General features: G+C 42.9%; 1 protein-coding gene across 1 annotated transcript; it reads left to right on the top strand.

Annotated features, from left to right (window-relative positions):
• The first annotated feature begins 2078 nt into the window (after positions 1–2078).
• OSTN (osteocrin) lies at positions 2079–11216 on the top strand. The gene is given in 5 exon segments (XM_062499380.1): positions 2079–2142; positions 2145–2281; positions 5083–5181; positions 7965–8182; positions 10482–11216. Coding segments are annotated over 5 exon segments (603 nt in total). The 3' UTR covers positions 10567–11216.
• The last annotated feature ends 4125 nt before the right edge of the window (positions 11217–15341 follow it).

The following is a 15341-nucleotide window of genomic DNA, read 5'->3' on the forward strand; positions in this document are numbered from 1 at the left end:
TTTCTTGATTTTTCTTGATGGAAAGGTTTCTTATTTTTGATTAAAATGCTGAAGATGGCACTCTAACAATGAAAATTTTTTGGCTCTTGTGGTAAAGAAGAAAAAAAGCTGAATGTCAAGTTGTTAGAAATGTTAAGAAAACTTGGCATGTTTACTCAGTACATATATAAATAGTGTAGGGTTGAGAGTTTTTTTGGCAATGAAGAATAGTCTAATAATTTTGTTTTCCATTGTACATACCAGGAATACTGCAACTCACTCAATTATCTTTTAGGGAAAGGTGCAAATAGGATTTTCCCACTAAGAGATATTTTCTTATAACATCCTTCTTTTTTAATAGCTTGTAGATGGGCTTCATCACTTTTGTTTGTCTGTTGCTTCATGGTCTCCTACTTTTATTGTATATATGTGAGTTTGGTTGTTTTAATTTTTGAAATCTGTTGCTAAAAATTGATTTATTACACTGTGTAATAATATAAAAGTGTAGCCAGCTTTTCAAGATGTCCAACCTGTGTCCTTCCTGCCCATTCCAAAGAAAATTGTCCTCACTTGTTCTGTACAACCATTTGGTTTCATGCCCTGTTGTCAAAGGAAGAGATGGGAACCATGACTGACTGTCTTTCACAAGTTCTGTCAGTTAATTATCAGTTAATTTGTTCCTGAATCATGCTTGTGGCTGTTCAGCAAAGGTGCCCTGGCAGGGCTGTGTTCATTTATGCACTTCTTGAATTCCTCATGGGAATTAGAGGGTCACCTTTCCATCCTTTTTCACACCATGCGAGTGCTGCTCTCACAGTCATGTCCTGTAGGGGCAGGGTCTGGGCAAGCCCTGCAGCGACTAAACCATGACTGAAACCATGACATAAAACTCTCTTTTATCTGAGTACAAGTGGCAGGAACAGCTGTGTGCTCGAGCATCTTCTGAGCCAAAGCACAGCTGTCAAACAGGCAGAGGTGACTAACTGGGGATATGAGAATATGTCAGGACTGAACACTGGAAATCATGTTACAGGGAATGCAATTATTGAAGTGAAGACTTTGGAAATCAATTGCCAAATCTTGACTGCCTTGAGAAACCTTGAAGGAACTTCAGTAAGTGGAACATGCTTGGCCTTGAAATACTGTCTCACACGTTTCTTTTGGGCACAAAAATACCTAGTTATCTCAACATAACTAATCATAGGCCTCTTGCAAAAGTTTATGAATTTTAAGTTCTCTCTGGTTCCTCTAGATGAAGCCTACCTGCCTCTATTTATCTATCAGAATAGACAGAAAGTCAGAAAGCTGAAAATAGAAGGAAATATACATTGTAGAAGTTGTCAGTGGCTGTACCACGTATAGCAAAATATACGGCATTGTTTAAACATCTACGCCTACTCCAGAAAACACATTATTAGTAACACAGAGAGCCTGACACTGGCAGCTTACATTTCATTTTGCCACAAAAGTCCCAAGTTCCAATGTGTGCCTTCAGTATCTTTTAGAAAGCAGTATGTGAGAAATGCTTTTTATCTTGTCTGTGGGATGAGAACAAAAACACTCTAACCTATTTTTGAGCTCCGCTTTTTTCCCCCGAGGAATTAATTTTGATTTTTCTTCTTTTTCCTCGACATTTACATAACTACAAGGTTCCACCTGAGAAACACAGGAACCTTCAGCAGTTCTGAAATCACTAGGGCTGGTGGTAGGGGCAGTATTTTTTGCTTTGTGGTTATATATACCATCAGAGGATATATTTTGCAACTTTTAAAAGTAAGGCAAATTTGTTCCAGAAAGAGCAGACTTCTTAGAGCTTCACAAAAGCCATTTTAAAGTTATTCTTTTGGTAAGATAATCATCCATAATGATTTTTTTGGCCAAGGTATATTCCATCAGGTGTGCCATGCGAGCATAGCAAGGCCAGTGTGAGTACTCGATTTGATTAATCAGTTCAATTAAGATAGGTAGCAGCAGTTAATATTCTATTTTGTGATGCTGGAGCAGTACCAAAATAGCTCAGTATCTGGCTTGCAGAGCTCTGATTTTCCCCAGCTGGCTGGAATCTGCACAGTGCCAGAGACCTTCCTGGCTAGCAGGTGATGAAGGCTTCCCAGTGCTACCCCAGTGTTGTAAGAGGAGCACTGGAGGCCCAAGAGGCACTGCCAGGAGCTCCCCTTGCCTGTGGGACAGCCAAGCCTTGGCTCTGCACCAGGGCTTTTTGGTGGCATCCAGGGCAAAACCTCAGGGGTTTCTAGGCTTGGCCACAAGGTGCTCATTGCAAGAGCAAGGTCCTCATTTGCAGGTGACCTGAGCACGTCCCGTGCTGGTGTCACAGCAGCAAGCAGAGCACAGCCATCAATATAGACTGGCAGCTGGAGTGAAGGATTGCAGTGCAAGGGGTGATGTCTTGCCTCAGCTCTCTTGCTAACAGGCCAGTAAGAAAAATAAGTCCCCGGTGATTTATGCTTGCCGAGTAATCTCCACAATAGTGTGAAATATCATAGTCCAAATGGGTAAGAACAATGATGGCTGTTACCATTTTTGACAGGCAATGAGTTTGGAGCTTGGTGATGAATTGCATTCTGTCTGGGGTTTGTTCAGCCCACTTATCTTCAGGATGTCATTTTGGGGTTTGCTTTTTTCTTTGTAAGAAAAACATATTTTAAGTCCTTTGGTTTGATGTTGGAGACTTTGCAGTTTCTGTTTGGTAAAGCGTTTTGCTTTCTTGTGATCTTTTCTTGGAAAAAGGCTCTGCACAAGCTCCTAAGTAGAAGTTTTGTATGTTTATTCTGCTTTGATAAGGTAGAATGTTGTTCTTTTTTTAATCTTTAATTTAATTTTAATTGGACCTGCAACAAAGATACATAATTATATGAAGAATTTTAGTTTTGACACATTTCAAGCAAAAATATCACTAAGACACATAAATATGTCTGAGTTTAAGACTTGCAATCACATTTAGAGAAGGGAAAATCATATTTTATGTCAGATAACACAAGACTCTGAGATACTACAGGCATGGAATTATACATCAATCCCTTGACCTAGCTCTGTGAAGTTGGTGGTGAAGAATTTTCTGTAAGGATGGGATTTCAATACATAAAGTAAGGGTGCATCTTGAAAAGCTTGTCAGAGCTTTACTTATTCTCCTTCAGTAACCAATACTGTCCAGTCTCTCTTAAAGACTCTCTTGGAATGTGTCAAGGTAAAATATGGATGGGGTGTAGCAATTGCCAGTGCATGACTGGGAAAAACCCTTTTTTGGCCAGAGGGCTCTGCTTGGCCAATTGCAACAAATGAGCTCAAGGAGAAATACCAATAGCTTCTTTTAATAACTAAGGTCCTATGACATGGCTGAAGGTGGTAAAACTAAGTCCCAGGCTGGCAGAAGAAAGTGTGATTATAATTGTATTTACATAGTTCTCATGACATCATTAGTTTTGCAATTGCTCTTCTAAAGCCGAACTGTTCCACTACAATAACCTGACTTTTCTCCTGCCTTGGTCCCATTGCTGCATGAAAATCAACACGATAGGATCTTGCTGGACTTAAGTTCTGCTCCATTTTCAGTCAGTGACACCACCTCTTTAGCTGCTTATTTCTCTGGGAAGTAGAGCCAAGCTTTAAGTCCTTACAATTTCTTCCGCTTCTAATTTCACAGGCGTGGAGTTCTGAGCAGTTAATCAAATGTCTTCAGTGTTGCAGGTGCCTTACTGTTTATTTTCATTAGTGCACCAGTTGCTATATTTTTAGCTCTTTAGTCTTTGGGTTGAATGAATACCAGTACAGATCTTAAACCATCATAAACATATGTTTTTAACCTTGCCATTTATTTTTACTTCTCTGTATCCAAATAATCAGGATGTGGTTACCTGTGAAGGTAGTAGACTGCTACTTCAAATTTCGATGTACACCCACATAGAAAAATATACATTGTAGAGGGTTACAGCTTTAAAAACACCCAGGCAGACCCTGTGTTTATGTCAAGCAATGGCTGTTGCTGTCAGACTGAGAGACAGTGGTACCACCTGGATTAGTGCTTTGCTCTTTGATTCCAGTGAACTCTCTGCCTCACCCCTGCAAAGTAACCAGCAGCTTTCTTCCTAACTGCCCATCCTTATGGACAATAGTAATAATAATTGTTTATGTATATATATATCTATATCTATTCATGCACTCTTTGTGTTTCTGCTTTTGCCAAGTGGACAGTCAGCAAAGAATGGCAGCATCAGAATTGAATTATACTCTGGGGCAGAACCTGGAGACAGAGAAATCAGAAAATTAGCAGCTGCCTTTGGCAAAAGGCCCGAGCCCAGCTCTTTCTAACATCATCTGAAACATTCCCACCTGGGGAATTGGAGGCACATCAGGTTTTAACATCTAGATCCAAACAAGGGCTTAAACAATGCAGGCTAAACCCAAGTCCAGAGCTAGCAAAGCACCTTCCCCATCCTGAGCCTCCCAAAATTCCCTGCACTATTTAAAGGCTTAGAGGGCATCTGCAGCTGTGACACATGGTCAGACCACCCCCAGTCTCAGCACACATCCCTTTGCAAGCTTATTGTGAATCATTTTATTGCAGGATGCTGTTGGAAGTTGTGGCTCCCACTAGATCATGTTGAGAACAAAATCCAGCCTCGCCTTCAAAATACTACTGGAAGGGTATATGACTTCTGTCATAGCTTTAAGCACCTCTCCAGTATGTGGGAGGAGGAGGTCGGGTCAAGGGGAGATCAAGGTCAGCCTGGGCTACAAGCCAAAGTCTCCCTGCTTAGAAGTGAGCATCCAATTCATCTGGTTTTAAGGCAGGTTTGCATTCCCCACTGCTGCTGCTGCAAGGATTGCACCACTGTGCAGAAAGGAATCAAAAGATTGGCAGGGCTGTATAGGAAGGAGCAGAGGAGGGAGCTGATTCTCCATGCAAGGCTGGATGCATTCAGCTGGCATTATCTGATTGCTGGGTTATATACTGTGACTCTGACACATAAAACTTATTAACAGCCATGGGGAGAGTCTCCCTTTGTTTTTACTTTAAGACCTGTGGAGCAAGATTCCTCAGGGGATGCAGCTGTGGAGTGAGTTATAGATTGTTCTCCTTTGCAGATGCTGCAGTTCCAGCTCCTGGTGGTGCATTTGGCCCTTGTAATTGCCCTGCTGTGGTGGAACTCCAGCTCTGTGCTCCTTGCAGAGGCAGCTCCAGAGGTAGGTGAAGGTTTCTGGTGGTTGTCACATAACTGCTCTTCCTTGGGAGCTTTTAGCAACAGAGTGAGGAAGACATTGGAGTATCCAAACTCTGTTAGAAGGTGAAGGATCAGTATTGATGCTGTAAAGGCCAAGGAGGAGCCTCAAGGAGAGATAGATGCAAATTGCATGGCTCTGGGGGGACAGACTGAATGAGGCCTCACCCAAACTCTCACTACCTCTCCTGAAACACCTGGGGCTTTCCTGTGGGTTGAAACATTGTCCAGTGGAAAGAGAACTTCCTGAGGAGGGGGAGGAGGTGGTGGCAGGGGGAAACCAAACTTCTCTAACACTGAAGCAAAAGTTCAATTCTTCTTCTTAAAGACAAATAATAGAATAAGAAAGCTGCAGCTTTCAGAAGTCGTAAGGAGATCCCTGAGAGAAGATCACCTGAACAAAAAATTGCAGACTAAAGGAGATGGACTTGACCAGGAGTGGGAAGGAGCTTAAGCTTAAGCTTGCAAAGGAAAACAGCAGATGAAATGGATGAGTTGTCTCAGGTTTCACCCAGGATGATACGTAGGGGTTGCACCTGAAAATACTTCTGCCGCATTCTCTATTTTCATATCATCTTGACATAAGGCAGATTTGGCAGAAAAGGTATTTATGTAATGGTTCATGCAATTGGGAAAAAAAAATCAAGCGTCGAAAAGTTTACTCAAAGTAGCACTGTTTGCCTCTAGGACTTTGACATAAGTTTTAAGAGAATTTAGCATTAGATAGTTACTGAAGAATACTGATGGATCCTTCTGCCTTGCTCTCTGCCTTCACATAAGCATGACCTGGTTCTCCAAAAGTGCTGTAGCAGCTGCCACAGACACCCAGTATCCTGCCTCTGTCAGTGATAGACAGATTTTTGTGAAAAGAATTTAAGAACAGGACATCTTTGCAGACTTCTAGATCAAGAGACCTGTACTGGATCAGGGCATGTTTTAGCTGCTGATGGGCCAGAATTTGTCTCTGATCCAGTTTAAAGTCTCAGTATCCATGACATTTTTGGGCAACACATTTCCCTTCATCTGTGTGCTGTATTAGAAAAGTAACTCCTTATATTTATTTTAAATCCATCATCTGGTGACTTCACTGGGTGGACTGGGAAGCTCTTTTTCTTGAGGAAAAAAATACTAATTTTTATTCATTTCATTGCTGTTCCTAAGTTTTCAAACTCTCCACTATATCACCTATGCCCACTCTCATCTCTGCTTATCTGTGAAATTGTACTTTGTTTAGTGTTCAGCAGAAGAAAACTGTTTTCTACCTCTGATTATCATTTTAGCTGTCACTTGACTTCTTACAATTCCATTATATCTTTTGAAGACAAAGTAAGTGGAGTTACAAGGTCTTCAAGAGCACAGGCTCTTTTTTTGCCCTTGTAGTTTCAACTGTTACTGTAGATATTTATCCCCACTAACCAGAAGGAAGAGTTAAGGTTTTTTTTTAAAGGCCTAATTCGGTTGCAGACCTCTATGAAAGTTTTATAACCCTAAATGAGAACAGAAAGAATTGTTCTGTGTACTTGAGGCTCACAAAAAGCAGAGTCAGGGACAATGTGAGAACCTTTATAAAGGTTTCAGCAGTGCTACGCCGTTGATGTGATGATTGTGGTCGTGTGCTCCTCCGTACATAAAGGTCACAGTTTTATACACTCCATCACTGTCTGCCCCCCATCAGCAGTAGGGAACATCCCCACCACAGCTGGAGTAGACACAGATATTGCATCACCCAAGTGCTGCCTTCCTTCACACATGTACTAAACACAGCATGTATGAATATCAGTGATTGTGGTGTGCTTCTAAAGACAGAATAAAACCTGTTTGATGGTGTAAGTGGTAATGGTTCTAATTCTGTGAAGATCAAGTGAACGAGAAGTTGTGTTTCATTCAAAGAGACAATGATTTTGGTTTGCTTTTGTACACTAACTGCTTCCCTATATTTTTCTGTTACATTCAAAGCAACAATTTCACTGATTTGTTTCATTTCTTCCATGATAGACCCCAGTATTCTCAGGTATTCTTATAGCAAAGTTTGGTTTTGAAATGGTGTTAAACCTGATACTGTAATTAAGGTTCAAACTGCTGTGTCAGTTCAACAGTGTGTTCTTCCCTTTCTGCCTCCCCATGTAGTGTTACTGCATAATTTCATTAAATGTCAAGGCTGAGCAAGTATTTTTTGGGACATTTTTTTGCATAGAATTTAATTAATTTGTCAGATACAGATGGAAACTTCTGCAGAAGTTTTCATTATTACTTATTAGCATTCATTTAAAAAACAAAAATCAGTTTCCTGAAAACTATCAGAATGTATATTGGAGTCTGGCAGTGGTGATGACATTTTCCAGAAGGATTAAATTACTCAGATCATGCTATAAGTGATACTAATCACAGTTCTGAGATAGGGATAGTGGGATGGCCTGCAGAAATGGGCTTTGTGAGGTAACAAATTTTAATATTTCTTGCAGTAATAATGAAAGCAAGTTCAGTTCTATAAACAAAACATTCCAGACTTTGACAGCAAAATCCTGTCAGTGGAAAGAGGCCACATTTCAGAGAAGGGACTTTGTTTTAAAACAATGTCCCAGTTTCAGAGTCTTGGTAGTTCTGTATTTACAAGACTGCTCCTATGACACTGGTTTAATTTTTTAATTTTTTTAAAAATTATTATTATTTTAAATTATTATTATTACTTTTATTTTTTTGGGGACTTGAGCAGCCAGCAAACTGAAGTTTTACTGCTTTCTTCTGCAGCATCTGGAGCCTTCTGCTGCTCAGGGTGTGAGAGACCATCCCATCTCCAGTGAAGAGAAATCAGCCACCAACCTGGCAGCCAAACTGCTCCTTCTTGATGACTTGGTGTCTCTGGAGAATGAGGTGACAGAGACGAAGAAGAAAAGAAGCTTCCCAGGATTTGGCTCCCCAATTGACAGAATTTCTTCATCCTCTGTGGATATTAAAGGCAAACAGAGGTAAACCCTTAAATGCTCCTGCCAGTGATAAATTTGGAGGAAGGGTGTTGCTAGGTGTTCTGGACACTGATGGGTTAGCTTTAGCCCCCAGCAGGTTTGCTGGTCAGTTGCATCCCTTCCCTGGATGACACAGGGCACAGGCACTGGATCCCTTCCCTGGATAACACAGGGCACAGGCACTGGATCCCTTCCCTGGATGACACAGGGCACTGGCACTGGATCCCTTCCCTGGATAACACAGGGCACTGGCACTGCATCCCTTCCCTGGATGACACAGGGCACAGGCACTGGATCCCTTCCCTGGATGACACAGGGCACTGGCACTGCATCCCTTCCCTGGATGACACAGGGCACAGGCACTGGATCCCTTCCCTGGATGACACAGGGCACAGGCACTGCATCCCTTCCCTGGATGACACAGGGCACTGGCACTGGATCCCTTCCCTGGATGACACAGGGCACAGGCACTGCATCCCTTCCCTGGATGACACAGGGCACTGGCACTGGATCCCTTCCCTGGATGACACAGGGCACAGGCACTGCATCCCTTCCCTGGATGACACAGGGCACAGGCACTGGATCCCTTCCCTGGATAACACAGGGCACAGGCACTGGATCCCTTCCCTGGATGACACAGGGCACTGGCACTGGATCCCTTCCCTGGATGACACAGGGCACTGGCACTGCATCCCTTCCCTGGATGACACAGGGCACAGGCACTGGATCCCTTCCCTGGATGACACAGGGCACTGGCACTGCATCCCTTCCCTGGATGACACGGCAGTGGTACATACAGCCCACGGGGCAGAAACAGGCACCGTTCCACCGTCGCCATCCAGTTCCAGTCCGGAGAGTTAATTCCCCTTTTCCGCAGGCAGGTTCAAGATAGCTCTGGCAGCCCAAATGTCCCACCTGTGCCTCCCCACCTGCGGGGAAAGCAGTGCTTCCCTTGAAGTAGCAGGCTGAGCATCCTGGCTTTCCTTCCCTTTGCCTTCGGGTTCGGTGCAGCAGCGCTGGATGCGCTGGTGCCTGATGAAGGCAGAGGCAAACAAATGGCTCCCCTTCCTCTGTTATGTTCTGTAAGTGCTCCAGCACTGATGGGATGCTCCCCTCACCGGGATACACCACCAAGTCCCATTCCCTGACCTCATGTAAAAAGCAGCTAGGAAGAGTCAGCGGGGCTGCGGATGCTGGAATGATGCATCTGGAAGGCAGCCCGTGCCCGGGAGGTGTGAGGGAAGGAGCCTGCCCAGATGGGACCGAGGGCTGCACGGTTCTGGGTGGGGTGTGCACAGCCCCAAAGCCCCAGGGTGAGGCAGCTTAACAGTGCTGGCACAAAGTTAGATCTGAGTGCACCACAGTATTCTCTCCTTGTTACTTTGCAGTTGCCAGCTTACGGAACAAAAATTATTTTTATTTATGTTCCTCAACAAGGACCGATAAAGAATTACTCTTCCAGGGCTTCTCTTGGACTTGCATTTCACTGGCAAGTATTTCTGAGCACAAAAGTTGATGCTATTTTCAGCTGCAGGAATTTTTGCCATTTCCACAGCTAATTAAAATAAAACTTCTGCTGGTGGAAAAAAATGCTCCAAAAATGTTGAATTAGGATGGGAAAACTTACTATTTTATATAAAAAAAAGAACTGCAAAAACTATTGCTGTGTAGAAATTCCTTCACACATTCCTCATCCCTCATTCATCAAATTTTCAGGAAATTTACCATATACAGGAAAAAAAAATCAACCCCAAAATCTTCCCGTTTTCAATCTCATCAAAAGACTACTCCTATACGATTTTGATGAATACTACATTGCCAGAGAACCTATAGAAAAACCCTGATAGAGCATCTCTGACTCGTCCCCTCTATTAGTGTGCAATACTTTCTACCTCCTTGCTTATCTTAGCTCCAGCTGGCCCTGGAGCTTTCAAAGAACCAGGTAATGGGTCACCTGCTGTATGTGATACTGTGCAGAAAACAAGCCCCTATATAAATGCAGTGTATCACTTTTCTTCTATGAATAGCAGTTAACCTGTGGAGTTAGTTTGCTGCAAAATAAAAATAGGGATCAAGCCCAGCCAGTCTGTAAAACAGCTGCAACTGCAGCCTTTTGTAAGATAAGTCCAGCATCTTATTTTTAAACACTCACATATTTGACTGTTTCTGCACACTGTTCTACCTGAACAATAAGGTTTTAGTGGGATGAATGGAGGAATCAAACATGTAGTAACATTTTGATTATTCACAGATGTCTTTTCCCATTTGTTTCCCTCTCCTTCTGCTTGATTTCCTTGTGCAGGAAAGTGCTTGAGCTGCCCAAGAGAAGGTTTGGAGTTCCTCTGGACCGGATTGGAATGAGCCACCTTGGCAACACCAGGGGTTAGCAGTTCCTGCAGGTAAGCCAAAATATTCCCGGTGTGGGCAGGCTTGGAGAACCCACCTGTTCTGTGGTGCTGGAGGTACTAGTCATGTCAGCAGGCTTGGGAGGAGTGGCTTAGGGAATGATGGCTTCTTATAACATGGAATGCCCTAATTTCCCACTGAGTACCTCTCTACAAGCAAACAAATATTCCTAACATTTTGATCTCCTTTAGTGTACCTCACAGTGTGCTTGCCAAGCCTTGCATTTCTGACATTGGAAAAGGTAATGTTAACTTTCTTCTTTTTTTTTCTTCTTTTTCTTTTCTTTTTTATTTTGGCTACAGATGCTTCTATTCCGAATGAGTGAAACTGTACTGGAAACTTTACAGAGATATGGAAGATGCCTCACAACATGTCTTGTCTTTGCCTAATGATACTGCACCCAAGAAATTTACCTCCTTCAAAATCTGCTTCAAGTTGCATTTTACAAACATTGTATTTACAAATAATAACATATTCAGTTCATCAGATCAGAAAGCTCTCACAGCTGTGCACAGTGTCACTGGTAGGAGGAAAAAGAGAATATGCATATATTTTTATTGCATGGCATTTGTCTGTTAAACTTGCATAACTTTATTATCCTAGGCAGGACTGAGATTTTTTGGATTGAAAATAAAACTTCCAGAGATGCCAGCAGCAGACCAGGAAAAGCAAAGAGCTGGCTTTGCACATTTCTTTCTATTTGGTAGGTGAAGGGAGGATATAAGAGTTAAGGGACAAATCTAGAACACATTCAAACTGCTGTTTGTGAGGAGATGTTTTCTGCCTTCACTAGGAGTTAGTCTGAATAAGAACAGTGACGAGACCTTAGTATTTGTCCTGATGTTTTGAGTAGTCTCTCTTATCTCTGCACCATATTTAGGCATGTTTTCATCATATAGCATATCCTGAAATGTGGTGAGACTTTTAGTTCATGAATACATTTCAGTCCTCCCCATGCATAGCATAGGATAGTGTCCAAATGTGAAGTCATCCACTTCCAAGGCTGTCTGCACCATATGCCTTGTTTTATCCTCTTGATATGTGCACAGGGCATGGTCAGAATCCAACTCTAAAAGTTCAAGTATTTCTCACTCTGGCAAAATGTAAATACATCCTTTCCACTTCATTTCAGAGTAAAACAGGTTATCTGAAATCCTCTTTCATCCTTTTCACTTCTTTCCAGATTATAAAATATAGCTGAGAAGAGCTGTCTGCTGACATCTCAATGCTCAGATTCCTAGCTGATGTTTTCTAAACCTCATATTCTCTCTCCTTCTTGGACTTTGGTCCATGTCAGCTAAATTCCTCAGATTGCTATTCTTGGGTATAAATCATCCTTTGCATTGCAAAAGAAGATCCACTGAGAAAGAGATTATGAAGGATTAAGGGAAAAAAAGTTATTCTTGCAAACACCCTGTGTTAGGCAGGAAGTAATGCTGGAGATGGGAATTAAGTGTTAATTTCCTGATCTGTATGAGGCACAAAGCACCTGGCCATCAGCTGGCAAAATGGGGGGAAACAGAGCCATCTTAAAAAAAAATTACATTGGAAATCAATGATACTTAAAAGCTATTGTAGCTTTGGGATTGGGACTTTGGGACAATTGCCCTGGTTTAGCCATGGTGGGAGATGAGGCTCCCACTCAGGCAGCATCTAATTCATGTGCTTGGACATAACAGGGCCTTTCCCATTTTCCTCCTTGCCTACAGCCCTGCCCAGAGACCAAGACTGGCCCAGGCACAGAAAATTTGCAAGAAACTTCACTTTTATTGATATTTCTAATACAGGGTGATGCTGCTGAGAGCACCAGCACAAACCAGTGACTCACATCAAGAGGTGTCCTTATCTTTGCCATCTGCCAGAGCACTGCAGCTGAGTTAGGAGATCATTCTCCCTTTGGTGGGTGAGCTGTCAATACTTGCATGTGAGGTGAGGCACTACAGATGCTTTCCAGACCAAGGTCTCAAAAGTCAGAGATAAAAAGAAGGCCTGTAAGTCCATATGTGATGATCTTGGGTTTTTGCTTCCTGCTTTTCTCCTGGTCACACTGCTAATTTTCTGCTTTTAAGCTTCCAGCTGAGGGGTCTGAGAACTGGGCTCAGTGGGTGCATTTGGGCTGACTGACTGAAGAGTTTCAGTCCATGCTAGAAGAGAGCCAGCAAATGCAGTCTCAGGCAGTCCCAGACAGTGCATTACCACCATCCATCCTGAGCCTGCCCGGGGGTTTAGGGAACATTTATCTTCTTGCACTGAGCTCATCCAGACAGGCTGTAGATAATCTGCTTGCAGGGCAGCCATATGTATGGGGCAGATTATGGAAGTGGTGACCTGACCACTCAAACAGCTGCCAGTCAGAAGAACCATTGACAGACTCAGTGCATGACAGCTTTTGGAGACTGAGACCAGAGGAATCTAGTGCTAACACAGCAGCTCTACAAAGACACTTCTAGATCATAGAAAAATTTAATAATTGGCAGGTATTGGCTCTGGCTTCCAAAGCCAGCGAGGTTTTAAAGGCTGGAGGTTGTGTGCAGAAATGGCCTACATCTGAAGGGAAATGTGAAAGAGCATGGGGGTCTCTGATGGTTTTGGTAGAACTGGGAGCTGGAAGCTTCAGTCCTGCTCCCACCCCACTGTATGGATTAACTGGGAGAAAGGAGCAGTCTTCTGTTCTTTTGCCTTGTCCATCATTGAGCACACTGAGACTTCCTGTGGCTCAAGAAGCACTTTAAAATCTGTAAATTGGCAAGTTCTGCTTCAAATATGATGATGTCTGAAAGGCCAAACACCACAATTTGGTTTTGTAGACAATGTTGGATGGATCCAGCCATTGTGCACAGCATGGAGATCAGCAAATGTGAAATGAGGATAAATTGCAGCATCCATTGCACAATAGACTTGTTCTGTGCTGCCTGGATTTGCAAATCCATTCAGATGTCTGTGAGGATTTTCTTCTAATAAATCCACATGATCTACTAGAATGTCTCAGGGAAATCCCTTTAATTATTGCCTGTGGGTCATTAACTTTAGCAAGAGTGACTGCCCAAGCATGGGTAGGGTGTGAGCAGCCACTCTGTGGAGGAGAAAGGTTTCTGTTCTGTGTATTTAGGAGACAGGACAGGACCCCCACAGTGCCATGTAGAGGGTAAGTCTGGGAGGAGCAACACCATCTCTGCTTCTAATTAGTTAATAAATTGCATTCAATACATGCTGATCTCTGCAGCCCAAGCAGATAATACAGCAGCAGAGTGCCTGCCAGGAAATAAGGGGTAGTTTGGGTACAACAAGCACTTAAATAACTGCACTGATAGGATGTAGCAGAAAATCACTACTAAGCAGCACGATGCATTGCACTCCAGGGAATTCCTGTCTAGGGTCAGAGCAAGCTGTTAAATATCCACAGACGTGGTATTCATTTTCCTGACTTGCTGATGAGCTGTCACACCAGGTCAGCAAGGCATGGCTACAGCAAACAGGTGACAGATGGAGCTTGCTGCTCTGGCCTTTCCTTGCACTGGGTTTTCCTGCAAACTGAAATTATCTGAGCTCAACACCATCTTGGGCCACTCAGGGCAGCACTTGGAACATGCCTCCTTTTCAACTGGAGCACCAAACTTTTAAAGAAAGAGAGAGACTGTTCTTGTTTATAGGGTATAACTTTTTCCTGGATTTCCTGGTGCCAATGTGAGGGTATGTGAAAGTGTGCTCCTACACACCATTTCACTCACACAAAAGCAACAGAAGATGGGAAATATGTTCTGGGTCACCACCAAAGAAATAGCAAACAACTAATGGTAAGAGGAAACTGTGTTTTGCATGTCATTAGGCTTCACTGATATAATCAAGCAAGCTGGCTTTATTCCCCAGATGCTGGATTTGGCCTGCAACAAGATGAAATAGGTCTCCTGTTAATGAAGTACATGCAAGGTGCTGCTGTGGTAAGCTTGTGCTTCTTGCCAGAGCCTAAGGCAATGAGTGTAGGATGGCAATTACAGCTTTGGGAGAGGTAATGTTTGGAAGAACATGTAATATGCAAGCTGCAGTTAAATTACATGGCTCAACAGAGCTGGAGAGACAGTTCTATGCTAGAAAAAATCATTCCACACATTTACAGTGGCTACCAGATCCTGCTCTCATTTATGTTGTTGAAAACATCAAAGTTAACATCATGATTTATTTTGAATTTGCATTTTTGAGTATGAAGTCCTTTGCTTTTGCAAATAAATGTGGGTAATGCAACTTGAGATGAATATATGTAGGAATCACTAATGGATTGTGATCTTTTCCTTTTGGACAGGATCAGATATAATTCTGCAGCAGAAAAGGTCAGCTAGCACCTGCCTTGACGAGCCAGATGAGCCAAAAAATCTCTGCTCAAAACATCTATTTGGGGTGAGTAGGTAGAAACCAGTGGGTCTGGTCCAGTCCAATGAGGACAATATCCCATAAATATCTGTGAAAAAGACCCAGCTCTCATTCCTGATCCTGACCAAAAGGAAGGCACATTAAAACCCTAAGTGTTTAATGGGAGCCTTTCTTCCATTGTGAACTCCACATGAACCATCAAGGGAAATGTGCTGCCCTTTGGGTCCCTGCAGAGACTGAGAAAGCAAATAACACATGCTTCTGTGCAACAGAAAATCTTTATTGGAATGGTACCCAAAGGATCCAGAGCTCTCTGCCTGCCCTCCCCTGTGCACACTGTGGGACACGGTGAGGAGCAGCTCTGGCTCAGCAATCCAGCCCTGAGCCTTTC

The sequence above is a fragment of the Cinclus cinclus genome, chromosome 10 (assembly GCF_963662255.1).
Source record: "Cinclus cinclus chromosome 10, bCinCin1.1, whole genome shotgun sequence".
Taxonomy (NCBI): Eukaryota; Metazoa; Chordata; class Aves; order Passeriformes; family Cinclidae; genus Cinclus; species Cinclus cinclus.